This window comes from Elgaria multicarinata, chromosome 9, assembly GCF_023053635.1.
Source record: "Elgaria multicarinata webbii isolate HBS135686 ecotype San Diego chromosome 9, rElgMul1.1.pri, whole genome shotgun sequence".
NCBI lineage: Eukaryota > Metazoa > Chordata > Lepidosauria > Squamata > Anguidae > Elgaria > Elgaria multicarinata.
In genome coordinates this window covers 63,699,593-63,717,113 of record NC_086179.1, presented here as the reverse complement: position 1 = coordinate 63,717,113, position 17,521 = coordinate 63,699,593, and the positions used below count along the sequence as shown (strand labels likewise).

The window sequence follows — 17,521 nt, the reverse complement described above, 5'->3', positions numbered from 1 at the left end:
ATCTGATCTCACTTTTAATTTCTCTTAGTTGCATCTCTTCCATCTTCATTTATGCAAATATGCCTGCTGGATTAGAAGTACTAACTGGGAAGCTGAAACTTATTATTTGAACTATGGGATAGAACATGTGTGTGTTGGGTGGGAGGGGGAAAGTGCTTTTCTTGCTCTGTGGATTTTAAAAAAAACCTTTAAGCATTGATATGATAATTAACATCAGCAATGAAGAAAGCTCGTACCGCAAGTGAAGAGCATAATGAAAATCTTATTTAGATTTTGTGCCTCTAGAATGAAAGAGGAAATGAATATGAATAAACAGCACTATTGACAAAATTGCATGTTATATCTGATTGTTTAATTGCTTTGATAGACTTGGTATATCATTACATGAGAGCCAAAGAAAAAGTCACCATGTTACACTTATTAAATGAGGAAACAAACAATGTAGTGAATATTGGAATGTTTGCTTAAAGTGGTAGATCATTTCTTTCCATATGTGCTCTTCAGTGTTCATTCCTATATCTACTCTGTCCCATTTTCACATTCATCTGTGAATTTTAAACAAAGAATGCACCAAAATTTGCATTGTTATTAAACGTGTTCTCTCCCCACTCCCCATACAAACTTCGGTACACATTTTATCTTAAAATTCCATTTTTTTGTACAAGTTTTGATAATATTGGGGAGCAAAATTTGGAGAAGTGTGAAAACTGAAGGATAACTATTCCAACCCACATGTTGGTCCAGGAAGTACCAATGGGGCTCGTTCCCTTAAAAATACAGAGGTAATGACATCCTTGAGCATCTCCAAAGGAGGCAGGGCTTTTGTCCCAGTTCAGAGCATCTCATTCTCCAAGTCACTTGGCAGCTATGCCAGTCTCCTAGTACAATTGCAGTGGAAAGATTGCATGGTCCACATGGACCTAGCTCCAATCATCTGCAAACTGTGGTGCAACTTAGTTCTTTGTTTTAGTGGGTATTGCTTTTAGCATTTCTGGATTAACTATAATAGGCAAAATGGAGAACAGGGAAAGCTATTTTGTCTGCCCTTGGATGAAACAAATGTGGATCTTTTCTGCTATTCAGTGTCCTTGTGGATTCTTGTCCAAGGTCCCCACAGGTATGAAAACTAAATAACCTCTGCCAGTATTGATCTTCAGTATTAGACAAAAGGTAGCATGTCCCAGATTGCCTCATTGTAAGATTTCTTGGTTTCTACTTTGTGTGTGGTTGTTATCACTAACTTTTCTCTTAGTGAGTTGCAATATAGAATGCACTTTCAATATAGAAATGTAATTTGTCGGATGGAGAAGACTTTTCCTTTAACTAAGAAACTTTTTGTTTTCTCATCGTTTTCCACATCAGTTTGCCACGCTTATTTTTGTTGTTGTTGTCTTGGGGAAATGAAACTACTGCTACAAGCCTTAACAATACTTCCAAAATCATAAAGCATTTTTACTGCCAGGCTATTTACACATGATGATGATGATGATGATGATGATGATGATATATATATATATATATATATATATATATATATATATACGTTACCTGCCTCTCCCTCTGGATCAAGGCGTGGTACAACACAAATGCAAACTCCATAAAATACATATAATTGATTAAAACATTTAAAACTAATACATTATTAAAAGCAGCACATTATTAAAAGGCATCTTAAAATTCAACTGGGTAGGCCTGCCGGAAGAGATCAGTCTTTATAGCTTTCTTAAAATCCGGAAGACTGTTAAGTTGACGAATCTCTCTCCCGGCAGGTTATTCCATAATCTGATGAGTCTTTTACATTATCGCATACGCTATTAAACACCCAGTACAACTACTACTCCCACCAACACTTGCTATATAACCAGTGTAACCTATTGTATAGGGGATTTGACATTCTTTCATATAACGGGTGTTTATATTGCATTTCCCTTTTTATACACTTGATTTCATTAAAGAGGGCAGTAAGCTGAAGGATGCGTGTCAAGATCTAGAGATATTCTCTCTGAAGCACACAAGTTATTCTTCAGTCTCATTATTGGCAGCTCTCCCTGACAAACAACAAAACTGTCTCTTCTGTAGCTGTAGTTTAAGAACAGCTTGACAGGGTTGGTATATAGCTGCAGATTAGAGAATTCGGTTAAAGAGAATGACATACATGTGTCAGTTTTCCAAATGGTAGCTCATGCATCACTCCCCCAGCAACTCTTTAAATGCAGGTGAGCTTAAAACACAGTCTGGATGGATGGATCTTCACAGGCTGCGGATAGATAATATCTTCCATGTGCTATACACCTGTTCTTCTGGATTATTTTATGCAAGTTGATTTGATTCCCCCCTCTCCATCAAGCAAGACCCTCATCTCCCTTTTGTTTTTCTCTCTCTCCCTCAGCCTTCGTTGAATCCAGGAGAAAGGCAGGTGTCTGATGTAGTGCTATTAAACCACTGGAGTATTCGAAATTATGAAGTGCAACGTGGAGACATAGTTTCACTGGTGTAAGTAAATTAAAATAAATCTTGATATGTCTCTATATTCTAGTTCAGCCCGCTAATATTGTTCAGAAGGTTTCATTTGTAACGTGGTTGTGGCTACAGACAAGAACTTGAAAACAGTATTATTGCGTGAGTAATGGATGCTCAATTATTATTGTCGATTTCTGGAAGGTTTTCACAAGTTTTCATCATCAGGCATTTGACAGCATATTGGGCAATATCCTATTCAGTACTAGTGCTAATGTAAATTACATTATGCTAGTGAAAGCTACCTCTAGTGAAAATCCAATAGTGTTAGTTGGCCTGACAGGTTTTTCTGCAGCAGCCAACACTATTGCACTAGAGGTCCTTAGGCTAGAGCAATGTAATTTAGATTGGCGCTAGTGAATATAGAAGCAGTTGGAATGAAGCAGAACGCCATACTTGATCTGCTTTGGTGTGATGTTCACATTAATTAATATTATTTAATTAATATTATTAATATAGCTGTGACAATGGATGTAGGGCAAAAGTTGGTCATTCCTGAAACAGGTGTTTTGGGAGAAAAGGGTTTTTGACTGTATCATGGAGTGATAAGCCATAAGGTGGCACTGCGTCTCTGCTTAATACCTCGCCGGCATCTGAAGATGCGAACTCTTCCAGTCTTAATAGAATGTAGAAATGGAATGTAGTATTGTGCATAACAGACACAATGACATTAAGCAAATTGATAATACATGCTCTGATGACAAAACTTGTTTCTTAGCTTCATAATTAAAGCATATGGTGCATAGACAGCAATGAGACTTCAGTTTCTCCTGTTGGAAGCTGTGCACATTGGAACTGGTTGTGGGGGGAAAGTATATTTTTCTGTGTAAACTGTTGGAAATGCATAAATTGGGGCTTATTGGTTGCATTTGCATAAGCATGTTGCATTTTGCAAGAGCAGGTTTTGGGCTACATGGTGACTTTTTTTGGCAATTGTTGGCAGCAGTAATTTTGTGAAAAGCATTTTTAAGTGATGGGTCAGACCACTCATGGCTGTACGTATGGCTGGCACTTATGTCAGACAGGGCTTCAAAATTGGAGTTTCAATCCAAAAATTAGGCACAACAAGCCCACTCATAAAAGCAGAGATACCCATGTGTAGTGACCTTGTATTGAGAAAGAGTGATTACATTTTTGAGGGGCAGGGAAACAAAGAGGTCAGACCACAGGCAATACCAAGTGAAAATCGGTTGACTTTGCTGTTCCTTGGCTCTTTGACTTACTATTGAGTTTGCTATTCCTTGGGCAATTTGACCTACTACATGCTTCAGAGGATGAAGCTGTCTCCCTCTCGTGCACACACACACCCCTTCATGTTTACATGTTCTAGCTTTGGGTAGTTTTCTCTATTTATGATTTGAAGAAAAACTGCAGCAGTAACAAAATGATTCCTACATGTTTAAAGAAGTTGACATTTTCTTGCTTTTGCATTGACCAAATCCCATAGAAACACAGAAAAATCTATGACCATTGCCAAGGTTATGGTCCTTTTCAACGGAAAGCCTGGCAAACCCTACTCGCTTCTATTGAGACATTGAAGAAAGAAGATAGTTCTTTCTAATGTTAAGCTTTGAAAAGTTTCCCTTGCCAGAAGCAACTGTGATAAGCAAAGTCAGAAGTATGTGGAATAGTAACATTAGGAGCAAAATCATATCTGACTACAAGTTCCAGTATTTGAAATGCTGTCATGGTGGGTGGGGTTCATCATGGAAACTAAGGCTGAAGTTCTTCATGAAGTTACAATCCCCTCTATATCTCTAAGCTTCAAGTTTCCATCAGTAAGAAGTTCTTCCAAATCCATACAGTACTTCAGAAGTTCTTCTATGGGAAATTTTCTAGATTCTTGATGTCATATAAGAATTGGAAATATTTATTGTGGTGTTCCATCTGCTCAAGTCTATGAAGGGACAGACTGCATTGCCATATACACAGGATTGAAGAAATGTATATGGAATTGTTCTTTCAAGTCTTTGATAGGTTCATCTCCTCACTAATAGCTGTATACTTTCTCTTTTTTTCCTTGAATTGTACAGAACTTGTACATTGGTTCAATTTCCATTTCTGATTCCAGACCTGATTCCTGGGAACCTTCAACACAGAGGCATTATTGCAAAACTGTTTGGTTTAGTAAAGATGATGACATCCATTTAATGTTACATATTGAATGAGATTACAGTGGCACAAGGTTGCAAGAAGAGTAACGATGTGTGCCAATCACCTGTCAATCCTGCCCTTACCACCTCTCCACTTTGTGGGCTAGAAGGACACTGGAGAGCAGGAACAGGTTGATTTCTTGCTGAGAAATTGTGTAAAACAGGCAACAACCTGTTTAGCACCTATTCATATCACCACGTGGAAAAGATAAAAGAGGCAAAACATCCAGGTAAGAGGCTGAAAACATCCATGTGCGAATACTGGCATGAAGTGCCCATGTGCACCCACACCTGTACAAGTTAAGATTTTAAAAACTGCAAGTTGAAGGATCCTGCAGAACTTAAATCTAGCTGTCCAAAATTACACATTTTACATTTAACTTTGAAAAGTTTAATAGCCCCTCACAAACGGATACAATAACATTAACTATCCATTGGCCAGATATATTGCATCGCAACTTGCTTCTGCCACATATGTAATTGGTAATGGCTGGGGGCGATAGGTGGGTGGATGTTCAATGCAGGCTTGGTAGTGAAACAAAACAATGAATAAACACAATGATTCAGAAATCAATTTTACTAAATTCCATGAGACACTGTTCTAAATAAGTTCCCAGTTCTACTGATTGAGAGAAGAACACTTACAGAACGATTAGGAAAGTTGGCGGGAGCCATAGCAAGAGGGATGGGGCAAGTAGTAGAGAAAGCAAGGGAGCTAAACTGGTTTTCTGCACTATAAAATCTCCACACAACCATTCCTACCTTGATTGCTTGTGCTTCTTTCTGATTTTAAACTGACATCAACTGAGGTGGCCATCAGTTGAGCATTTTGTGGGCATGAACAGAGAAAGGCAAAGTACCATTCAAACATTTTCATTTCACTCACATCCATTACTTAGCTTCAAGTGCAGCATGTGTACACACTCACGCATTATGAAAGTTCGAGCAGAACATGCAATGTACTTTTCTCACTGATTGTTTTGTTTAAATCACTATCGAGTACAATGCTATTTTCCTATTTTGACAAATGTTGCTGAAACGTACCCTAAGACTTAGGAGAAAGTGTGTAAAGGGATATGACTTTGGTGATACAGCTCATGGAGAAAATAAAAAAAAGAGTTGGTGAGGATGGCTGAAAGCGAATGGCTTGTCTGTACTGTCGAAGTGTCCTGACAAGAAAATCCCAGTGACTAGAAGTGATTGGCGGGTAGGCGGTGGGCAGAGAGGAGATTTCATAACTTCTACAAAAGCTACCACAATAAATCATTTACCAGAATTTGCTTGCGCTCTCTCTCTCTCTCTCTCTCTCTCTCTGCTTCTCCCCTATGGGGTTATGGCCAGTGTACCAAGCTGTCAGGTCCACTGCTCAGTGCGCTCTCATCTCCGGGAGTGGGATGTGCAGCAGTAACACATGCTATCTTTGGGGATGGGGCAAGTGGCCAGAGGCCTGTCTCTGATGGTGCCCAAGGCCACTGTCCCCTTTGCCTAGTCCTCACCTGGTCTGGCATCCAAGTTAATACCTGTGATTTACCCTAGTCATAGGATACACCATGAATACAGTGTTATCTGTAATACTCTATTGAGTAAACAGAATTTTGTAAACCTGTATCTGGTCATAGTTCATTGCATCGCTGCTTAATGTTATATTTCAATGACTTTCCCTTCTACCCTGCAAAAAGTTCAATCTGTTGAAAATTCCACCATTGTATAGTGAATATATAGGTATACCTCAGATATTTCATATACCTCAGGTATTTCATTTTCTATGCCACATATTCTACCATAAAAATGGTACCTGAAATTGTGTAAAAATAATAATAAAAGAGTTTTAAAACCAGAAATCATCTAAACTAATGCCAGCACAACCAAATTAAAATTCTGTACAGATTAAACCAAAAAGAGACAGCTCTTTGCAAGTCATAAATATTAGGCAACAAAATGTAGTACATGTTATTGATGGTTTGAAATAAAGCAGTCACTGTCAGTGCATCCATAAATAATAGCCTATTTAGTGAATTATTAGCTGAAAATGTTGGCATTAAATTTGTAGCATCTGATTTTTATTTTACTAAAACACAACTAACTGTAATTAGCAGCAGCTGTTTCTTAAGACCTAAAATCCGTATTTATTGGAATTATTGTATAAGGTTTTACTTGATTACACTTTTTATCCCCTCCCCCCAAAAATGCACACCTTGTTTTACTCTATGGTTTTTGTACTTTGGACTATACTCTTTGGCCCTGTTCAGACAACACACTATACCATGCTGCTTAACCACAAAATGGTTAACGGAATTCATTATGCATTATTCTGTTAACCATTTTGTGGTTAAGCAGCATGGTTTAGCGTGTTGTCTGAACAGGGCCTTTGTCTTCTGACATGTTGAAGAGGAAATGAAAAGCTAGTAGAATTAACTAAATTGGTTGAAAATACTATATTAACAGCACAATCCTATACACATCTACTGAGTTCAATGGGACTTACTCCTAGGTAAGTATAGGACTGCAGCATTAATGTTTAGAAATATATTTTAGTATATTGTGAATGTTCTAACATTTATTGAAATCAGTGTGATTTTATGACTACCTAGGTAATATTTTAACTAGATACCATTAAACAAGCATGGGCAATATGTAACTTTTACAGCACAATCCCAAACATGTCTGTTCAGAAGCATGCTCATCTGAGTTCAAAGGGGCTTATTTCCAGGAAAGTGTACATAGGGCTGCAAGCTTAATAGTATAAATCAATTACAGTAGTTCACTGAATCCAAATTTAACCAGTTCTCTGGATGCTTCCAGGACATATTCACAGCACAGGTTACAAAAGCTTCTAGATTATTTCCGTGGTCTGACTTTTTGAGTAGCATCTGAAACTGAAATGATACTCCAACTGGTATGTCAGGATGTGTATTATAATCATTATAGTTAATATCCACTGATATTCCTGTTCCATGAATCTACTTCATAGCAGTGTGTTGGGCCCTGAGACAATATAGTAACCCTCAATTCTATAATAATTTACAGTGTAACATCTTGGGGGCGTGGGCTGTCCTTAACTGTGCTTGGCTTGTGTACTTCTACCAGAGGGAGTTGCATTACATGCTAGAAACACAATCTGGAATTGGTGGCACCATTTTGCCGAAAACAAAAGTGATGATTAACAAGCTATTTTCAAAGCCTGTTTGATTCTTTTTTTCTTTTTTTTTTGATGAGTACATGGTCAGTTGCTTTACATTTGCTTTACATTTGCTTTACATTAATGCTTTACATTTGATAGCCTCAAGTGTTGTCTGTTGTAATTCTGCAGTAACTTCCATGTTGTCTCAGATTTGTGATTAAAAAAAGAGTGCCAGGTTATTTGAGTTGATGTTGGCTGTAAAATCCTAAGGGCATTAAAGTCTCCAGTAAATGTTTTGGACCACTGCTCTGATTTATGATAAAGCATCTTTTCCAAACACAGAAGTAGGGAATGCATAAGGATATATCATTTAAAAAAAAACTGCTAAAAGGTTTCTGGCTGAAAAGATAATTTAAATTTGCTAAAAACTAAATGAAGTACATCCAGCCAGCCACCCACTCTAATCTTTCTTTCAAGAATATGCCAACTATTCCTCCGCATACTCTTTTTCTATGTTAAAATTATGTGAGCGCTCTTTAGGAATTCTCAGAATTGCATCAGAGTAGGAAATCACCAGCAGAAACATCCAGTTTAATATTTTTTAAAAACAACACATAGCTATTATTATTTTTAATCTAAAGCCTTCGTGCTGCTTGACCTCCAAGTAATGCAAATGAGACACAGATCCCCTTTACAGATCCCTGAATAGGCCTGGTTGCTGCTGCTGTGGTTACTCCCACACCAACCCAAGTACCTATGAAGACTTTTACCCATGTTGTTCTTCCTGATGGGTTATTCCTAAAATCAATGAACAGATGGCTCATTGATAATGATACAGTAAGCAACTGCCATTCCATTGCTGCACCATCTATCAGGCGAAATGATTAAATCTACATACATTTCCCCCCTCTCCTTCACATAATACTAGAATATGGGGGGGTCAGCCAATTAAACTGATTTGCAGAAGATTCAGGACAAGCAAAAGGAAGTAGCTCTTCACACATCATGTAAATAACTCACCACCACAAGATGTGGGGATGAGATTAGGCACATTTAAAGAAGTAAAGTCTCTATTAATGATTCCTCGGTATACTGGGTATGGGAAACCTCCAGTTTTAGGGTTAGACTTTGAGTACCAATTGATGCTGGGGTGGGGGGGCAACAGGTATACTTCAAATACTGCTTGTGGGCTTTCCAGAGGCTTCTGGTTTGTCACTGTGGGAAAGAGAATGTTAGGCTAAATCAGTGGTGACCGATAAGTCGCCCCTGGGGCCAAGGCTGTTTGTGTGCCTCCTCCTGGTTGCTGCTGCAGTGATTCTGCTGGGAAGTAAGACATTCACTTTTCCAGCAGAATGGGGCTCCCCACAGCCTGCCAACTAGCTGTTGGGTGGGCTGTGGGAAGTCTGGTTCTGCTCTGGGAAACAAGGTGTGCATTCACCATGTACCTTGTTTCTCAGCATTGCAGCAACTTTTGGCAGTAGCGTGCCAGTTCCATACTAGCAGCATGATGTGGCTGCAAGAGGTGTGTGTGGAGAAATACGTTGCCCAAACCCTCTAATTTTTAGGGCAGTATCCAACATTGACCATATGCTAGCGGGACCCTCAGCTAGTGCAATGGGAAGTGAGCAGATTCTGCAGCAATTGCAAAAATCTGAAATGGAGCATGTCAGTGGAGACTGTGAAAGAAAATGAACGTTTCTGCTCAGTTCTATAATGGGAGTATTGTCAGCAGTGTTGCCCAAACAGATGGTCCTGTTTGCACAGTGGATTCGCCAGGAGTGCAGCGACAGTATTGGATACTGTCCATGCTATCTAGGCATATATTTCAAAATCTTTGTATTGTCACTATGTCTTTTGCACTGCATAAGTTATACATGTCTCAAAGCAAGGAAATGTTTCTATTTATTTGAATATTATTATACTGCCATTCAGCCAAAATGACTAAAAACAGATTATAAACAAAAACAAGCTTAAACAGTGCAATGGAAAACTTAATAGTGGACTCAGCTATGAAACTTCATTAACAGTCATGTAACATTGAGTGAAGCAGAAGGGGGTTTTTTCCTGGCTGCCAGAAAGCAAGCAATGAATGAGCTAGTGTAATCTGATTCGGGAGGGAATTCCACAATCAGGGTGCTGCCACTGAAAAGACCCTGGCTGTTTCTACAACTGCCTTTCCCCCCGGGATCATCCCTGTGCATCCAAATGGTGCATTCACCTGATGCAGCCAATATGGGCATGCAACTCAGCGTATTCCAAGCCTTTGGAATACTTTTGGTCCAAGGAATCAGTTTATGCAGTTTTTGCCATGGCTGTCAGAGCCCTTCAACCAACCAACCAACCAACCAACAAATTCCTCCATCCCACTCAGGACTGCAGTGATTTGTTGTCCCTCACTGCATACGAACCACTCCAGCTCATCTGCAAGAAATAGGCTGCAAGGCAATAAAGCTTCTTCCAATGAGTGTTTGGGCCTCTTCCAGGTCCCTCACTGGAGTGTTGCTTGTGCTATGAATCACTACAGCACTTCAGCTCACTTGCAAGGAATTCTGGGAATAGGCTTTCTATTTGACTCTGTAAGCCATTACCCTAAAGGTCAAAGATGAAAAGTTGGATGAAGCTTCTTCGTCTTACATCTTTAGGCAATATGAACCAATACAATGGAGGGTCCTCAGATTTGTAAAGGCCTGGGGCATCCCCCTCCCTGCTTTTAACTTGACAGGCTGCGATACTCTGTGTGCAGCAGTTCATCACACACACAGCCAGTTATTAGGCTACAGAATTGGAGTCCTGATTTTAAATCATAGAGTTTGCTTTTTCATGTTTAACAGCGATGCCTTTAAACTTGGAGAATGTGTGTATACTAATGTAAATGTGATTTTTTTGAAAAAGGCAACCTTTAGTTGTCAATATCCTCTAGCTCTGAAGGGCGCTGAGAAGTGCATGATCATGCATTTAAGTATGTTTCTACAGCATCTTGGCTGTAAGGTCATATCCAACACCAAGTTAAAAATAGTCTGTGTTGAGTGTAAAGGGAAGCATAAGCAGACACAAACAATGCGACTGGCCTTCTGGGTATACAAGATGCCATTATCCTTTGCTTGCTGGAAATATATTTTCTCTCTTTGCAGAAAAGTCCACACTTCTCTCATTACAGCTGTCCTAGTGCTTGTAACAGCAAAGATACTGTTCCTAAGTGCCACTATATTGGTTTCCTCTAAGCAACAAACATAACATGACACAAGTAATATGTTTACAATGTATTGTTTTGAAAAGTATTGTTTTGGAAATGTATGTTGTATACCACTGGAAATTGTAAAGGGTACTAAGCTACATAACTGTAGTCTGAGAGCTATACACATTTTAGACAAATATTTGCTCTAAGGCCCAAATTCCTTCTTAGTTGGAGGATGAAAGTGTAAGGTTACAATACTTTAATTTAGAGAGCAAGAAACACCTGTCTATATTAGTTGAGAATTGTAGCTTTTGTTCAGAGCTGAAGCACCAAGCAATAAAGAATATAATTCATTACAAATTGGTCCCAAGAATAATACATTGTTGTACACCACGATTCAGCTTATGAAATAATAAAATCCCGGTTTGAAAATACTTTCTGTCATTTATTATCCTATAAATATTAATTGCATGGATTTAAATGTAAGTTATGAAGGTGTCGATTTATTTTTACTACATCATGTTATGATGCAGAAATAAGGTGATTTGGGGGCAGAAATGTTTTTGGCGTTTATGTTTACCTGCCTTACGTTGTAGCTCAGTTGTCAGTGGGTTGTTTGCATTCACTACCCACACAATAAAACCTATGCAGGCATCTCTTTCAGTTGTGTGAGGGGGAAAACGTGACAATGCTATTGTGTTCCCACTACACATTTGACGAGACAGTCTTCCGTGCGGAATCTGGCTATACTCACATAGAATCCCTGAATGATCTAGAACTCTGAACATTCAGGGTGCTTTAATTGTGCACAGAGCTTACATGAATACAGCAGGCTCCGCGCTGCAGTCCTTCTCTAAACTATGGAGGGGACAAGGATGCAATTGAGAGGGCAGAGCCAGCTAGCATGTTCTCTCCCCATCCATGCATTTCTTATTGTGTAAGGCTTTAGTTCCTGAATAGGGTGTATTTGAATAAGTATCGCTAACCTAGGCCTAATCTACACCTGCCATTTATTCCAGGGTGGACTCGAGGACATCCCTGTGGGTCCAAATGATGCACAGCTAATCCTGGGGTCAACCGAGGATGAGCACTCAGTTCTCTGGGGATATCTGGGACTGCTTTTGTCCAATTTTTTTCTCCAGTCTTGGGACCATCCCAAGCTCCATGGGCAGTGTGGCTCTCCCTACCGTGGTCCTCCCTCTTCCCCGCCAGTAGCGGGGCTCAGGAAACAGGCAAGGAGCTGTGCGGGGAGAGTTAGGGGGTGAGGGGGAGAGCATTTTTGCCATGTTTGCGATGGTTGTCAGCACCTTCCAGTGCCGAGTTTGTTGTGCCTTTTTTTAAAAAAGTGTACCTTCGCGCAGGATCACACCTGCGCTGTTGTGCAAATGTCTCCACTTGTAAATAATAATAATAAATGGCACCCTGGAATGGCCCTCCTTTACTTCCGGGAGAACTCACTGGCGTGTGGCCCCTGAGGAATGATCCCAGAAGTGCAAAACCCCGTGATCATTCCAACCCAGTCCCGGAAGGCCTTCAGGTGTAGATTAGGCCCAAGTCATTAAGTATTCTCCTACGCTGGAAGGTGCTGGAAGGCAAGATGATCCTTTCTGTTCACTCTTTCCTGCCACTTCTAGAATTCTTTACTCATTCTTTTCCACAGGCCCACCTGCACACTCCCGTCTGGTTTTTCCTTTTTAAGAAACATCACAATCCCATTCTATAAGCATCTCCATACAATGTTAGCACTGACAACTCCTTTCATGCGATAATGTTTTCTCTTTAAGGGAAGTGGGTTTCAACTTTCAATACAAATACTTCTGTTTTAAGAGTTTGTATATTGCATTTCCACTTTACAGTTTACAAAGCAACTCACAAATAAAACAATAAAATTTAAAGAATTGATATAGTACAACAATATCTATTTGAAGAGGCTTTTAAGAGGGCTATTTTAGAACTGGTTTTTATGCTGCTTTGAATGGTAGTTTTGTTGTCTTTGTATTTCCAATTTGTATTGTTATATTTATCATTTTACTTGTAAAGCACTACAGGAATAGATGTAAGAAGACAGTATAGTACTGGATAAATAAATAACAACAAAACCAAAAACTTAATCATAAAAAGGGCAGAACAAGACAGGGAGGTAAATGTAAAATCAATAAAAGACAGAAACATAAACCTAATGAGTCATAATAAAAAGGTCTAGTGAATGTGAAGATGGTTTAATGTGGTACCTGAAATATGCTAATGAAAGTGCCTTCCTAATAGGACTGTGCACGGAAACCCCAATCCGCTCTGGATCCCAATCCAAAACTTCCGTATCAGGTCTGTTACGCCCCGCGTCGATCCGCCTATGGTCCGCTCTGCGGCAGGGCTCCAGATCCAGATCGGAGCTCCGTGTTTCCCCCCATAGACCTGCATTGAAAATGTCAAACGCCAATCACTTTTTTTAGTTTTCAAGTTAGAAACATCAAAATGGGCACCATGAGAGCTTATAAATGTATCCAGGTACATGTCCATTTTGAAGGAAATCCGAATATGCCCTGATTTTTGGGGAATATTTGAAAAATTCCCCCCATTTTCAGAAAGGCATGTATCTCCGTTATTTTTCCAGATACAGACCTCTAAGTGGGCACCATGAGAGCTTCCACCTAGATCCTTATTCGTGCCTATTTTGGTGGAAATCCAAGCATGCCCTAATTTTGGGGGGATTTTTAAAAATATTTTCCCCCATTTACAGAAATGTATGTATCTCCGTCATTTTTCCACATACAAACCTCTAAGTGGGCACCATGAGAGCATCCACATTGGTCCTTATTCATGCCCATTTTGAAGGAAATCCAAGCATGCCCTGATTTTGGGGGGATTTTGAAAGATTTATCTAAATAAGAATCTTAATCTCAGGTTAAACACTTAAAATATGGACACACGGAACTTCCAGAAATCTTAAACAGGGTGAGCGCAGCAGCAATGCAGCTGCCTTTTCATCACGAGGAAGGACTAATGCCCCAAATCAAAGCAACACACACACAAACCAGCCCTGTGAGGTGTGCACAGAGGAGGAGAGGAAGCAGGCGGCTATGCCCCGTAGCACTGGGAGCAAGCGTGCCATTGGCTTATGGTGGTGTTGACCCACACAGCCCATCTACATCTCCCAGGCACCAGGAGGGCAGAGGGGCAGGCAGAGAGGTACTACACGATGTACGACTATGCCATAGATCTATGGGGAAGTAAGTCCCAGCAGATCCCATTACACCACAGTGACAGCACCCAGACAGAGGCGGGAAGGCGGGCATGCAGCAGACATTTCTGCAGCACAAGTAAGTGAGCCAAGGATTGTTTACAGGCCATTCAAAGCCAGTAATGCAAACTGGCCCTGTGAGGCAGGAACAGCTCAGAGAGATGCCTTTTGCATCCCATAACTAATAGGGGGCTAGGAGGATAAAAGTAAAGCTTTGTGTTCCTTCCCTCAGAATTGATTGACTGCACTGTGATCACAGGCATTATTAAACAACAATAATAACAATAATAGCAGTACTACTAATAATAATCACAACAACAATAAGAAGTTGAACCACAATGAAAAGCCTGCCTGACTTCACTGAAGAGGGAAAGCCAGGAGAGCTTTGGCTATGGGGCGGTTATTATAAATTTAATAAATAAACAAACAAAGGAGGGGTGGAATTAAAAGCAGCAGTGTTGCTAATAATCATAACAACAAGATTTTTTAAAAAAAAGGCTGTGTCTGACTTTAGTACCAGTAAGGGGAAAGTGGACATGCCCAGCGGGACAGGGGACTGTGCCACCACTCATTTGGCCGGTCCTGTCTAGGTACCTGCCTTTGAGAAGCCACGTCACACCTCAACTCGTGCAACTCATGGCTTTTCCACTGGCTACCCTTTGGAGGGTTCTGATGACCCCCAAAGCAGGGCAGTGTGCACTGAGCATGTCCACATGCCGTATGGACATCATCCTCTTGCACCACTTCTATCCAGTTGTCCACCAAGGTTATGGTGGGTACCTTGCAGTGGTGTGTTGCCTATCTGTTATTTTACTTAATATATGATTTAAGGTTGTGTGTGTGAGTTTACTGGGGCTACTGCTTCAAAATACTGAAAAAAGTCTGATCCAAAGACAAGAAAGTAAAGTTACTAAATATCGCGTTTTGCTTATTCCCCCCTCCAACATTGGGATTGGAGGATGCTTCACATCAGGTGATCACTTATAATGATTGGGAGTTGAATCTGTCACTCAAGGGTGAAAAAAAGACCTTCCCCACTCCCATTTTACCCATTCTATAAAAATTAATAGCAAGCAAACCGCATGACAAAAAAATGTGAAAATAGACACAAATGACCACCAATCATCATTCTCTAAGCACAGTAAGTTTCAGGGATGTAGCTTTAAAAGCAAAAAAGTTATACACGCTTTTTTTGCCCAATGCAATCCTATGGGGAAAAAGTTCCAAAATGGCGGGCGGAGCCATGCGAGTAAGCGGATCACTTTGCAAATGGGCGGTCTGCTTCGTGATGCCCCTGACTCGCTTCACATCCGCCTTTAACGGAGGTGAATCAGGCTGCTCCGATGCCGCTTCTACGACCTGAAATGAAGTGGAACACAGCCCTACTTCCTAACTGGTATGGAAAGGGTGTTCCATAAATGGGAAACCTCTGCTGAGAAGGCCTTCTTTGGCCACCACCTCACCTCAGATGGTAGGGGCACCTGGAGAAGGAACTGTTTTGCATATCTTAAAGATCATGCAGTTTTGTAAGTCATTAGAATTATTCAAAAGTCTAATGAAACTATCTGCTTTCTAGCTCTTACCACTTCATGTTCAGGCTGTTGGTTGAGCTAACACATCTTTAGTTTAACAATGGTTAGTGAACAAAAAAGGTGTAAATCCAGTGGCATTGTAATGACCAATGAACACTTTTCTTAAAAATGGTCTTGCATGCCAGCAAGTTGCTTATATACTGTTGTTTTATACTTTGAATGGTTTTAATTTTTGTGAACCGCCCAGAGAGCTCCGGCTATTGGGCGGTATAGAAATGTAATAAATAAATAAAAATAAAAATAAATTAGCAATGAAACACTGCAAGATTTGGGGAACTGCGTTGTTTTAACTAGTTCATATTGCACAATATTGGGCTCCATCAGCATCTACTAATTTGTGAATTGATCACACAGTATTTAAGAGGGTAAATCAATTATCATATTCTGTATAAACATCCTCTTCCAATAATGATTATTTCTGTATGTTTTTTGGCATCTAAGATAGAACCATGTAAACTGTGGTGGCAAAGTTCCGTGGCATTCCTTGGTACCTGAGTACTTGGTATGACATGTGGCACCCATCTCAGCCCACTCATGGAGGAGCTGCCAAGTGCTGTTCAGATCTCAGACACAAAACAGTTTAACATCCCAGCCCTGATAAAATTACTCTGTTTTGGTGATAATTTGCAAGACCAATAAAATGGATACATAGGTGCGGGGATTGTGAGGATTGGTTTTTTTAATAGGGCCTCTGTCATCTCAAAATAGTAGGTGATGTAATAGTGAATTTCAGGATCAAATTTAGATGTTTATTAAATATTTTCCCTTACCTGTAAAATGCAATTCGTCTAGATGAGGAGCATTTCACACAATATACGGTCCTTGCATTGGACATAATTTCACTTTAATGTGAAACTCACATATAGATGACAGCATTTGATGATAGTACATAATGTGTGTGCGTGTTCGTTCTCTACATGCACTTGAGATCTGGAAAGTCTTTTTGCAGTAGCAAAAAAAATCCACATTTACAGTTGCCGTGGGATGTTATATACAGGGTTTTGCATGACATTCATGATAATTCTCCTGGCCCTTTTTGCTATACGAAAGCTCAATTACATACAAAGATGCTCATGTTGAAAAACATTCCTCACTGCTTATGAGCTCTCATTTTCTTTCAGTGGCACCATTTAGATTTTAAATGGTTTTGATGTGTAAGCAGAATTCACATGCTTGGTTTAAGTATAACTCATTGAAGGATTCCTAAATGGTACATCCTGCAATTTAATATTTATGATTCTCATAATTTTGCTAAGCTGGCCTAAGGGAGGCTTGTTACCAAGCTAAAAGATTTGAGGTCAGCTGCAACTGACTGTGACGGTACTTAAGCTATTAAGCCATTTGTGGAAGAATGAATTGCAAACAAATATCTTGTATGACAAACTATTCACTTTCATAGCAAAGTGAAAAATCCTTTGATTGAAATAGTATATTAATTACATAAACATGGCTCCAAATTATTAAGTACTGTGGAAACTAAATGTCAGCTTTTTAAATAAATGTTCCACAAATCCATTGTTTTCTAACGGAGACCACTTGAATGAGTTGTAATGAAGACGTCCTTCACTCCTCTCTTAGGTTTCAGAGTTTGTTGAGCCAAGTGATAAAACTACTGTTTTTCATTTTGGGGTTAATGTATAGATAGGACTTTGTATATTTTCTAATGTAGTTTAACATTATCAAAGCTTCTGGAAGGAATCTGAGAAAAGAAGCATTTCTTGAGCA

General features: G+C 39.6%; 1 protein-coding gene across 1 annotated transcript in view; it reads left to right on the top strand.

Annotated features, from left to right (window-relative positions):
• The window catches only part of IMMP2L (inner mitochondrial membrane peptidase subunit 2), a 575,031-nt gene that overhangs the window by 16,627 nt on the left and 540,883 nt on the right, over positions 1-17,521 (top strand). Inside the window, exon 3 of the mRNA XM_063134821.1 lies at positions 2,390-2,493. Within this exon, the coding sequence (XP_062990891.1) occupies positions 2,390-2,493 (104 nt within the window). The remainder of the gene's footprint in view (positions 1-2,389; positions 2,494-17,521) is intronic.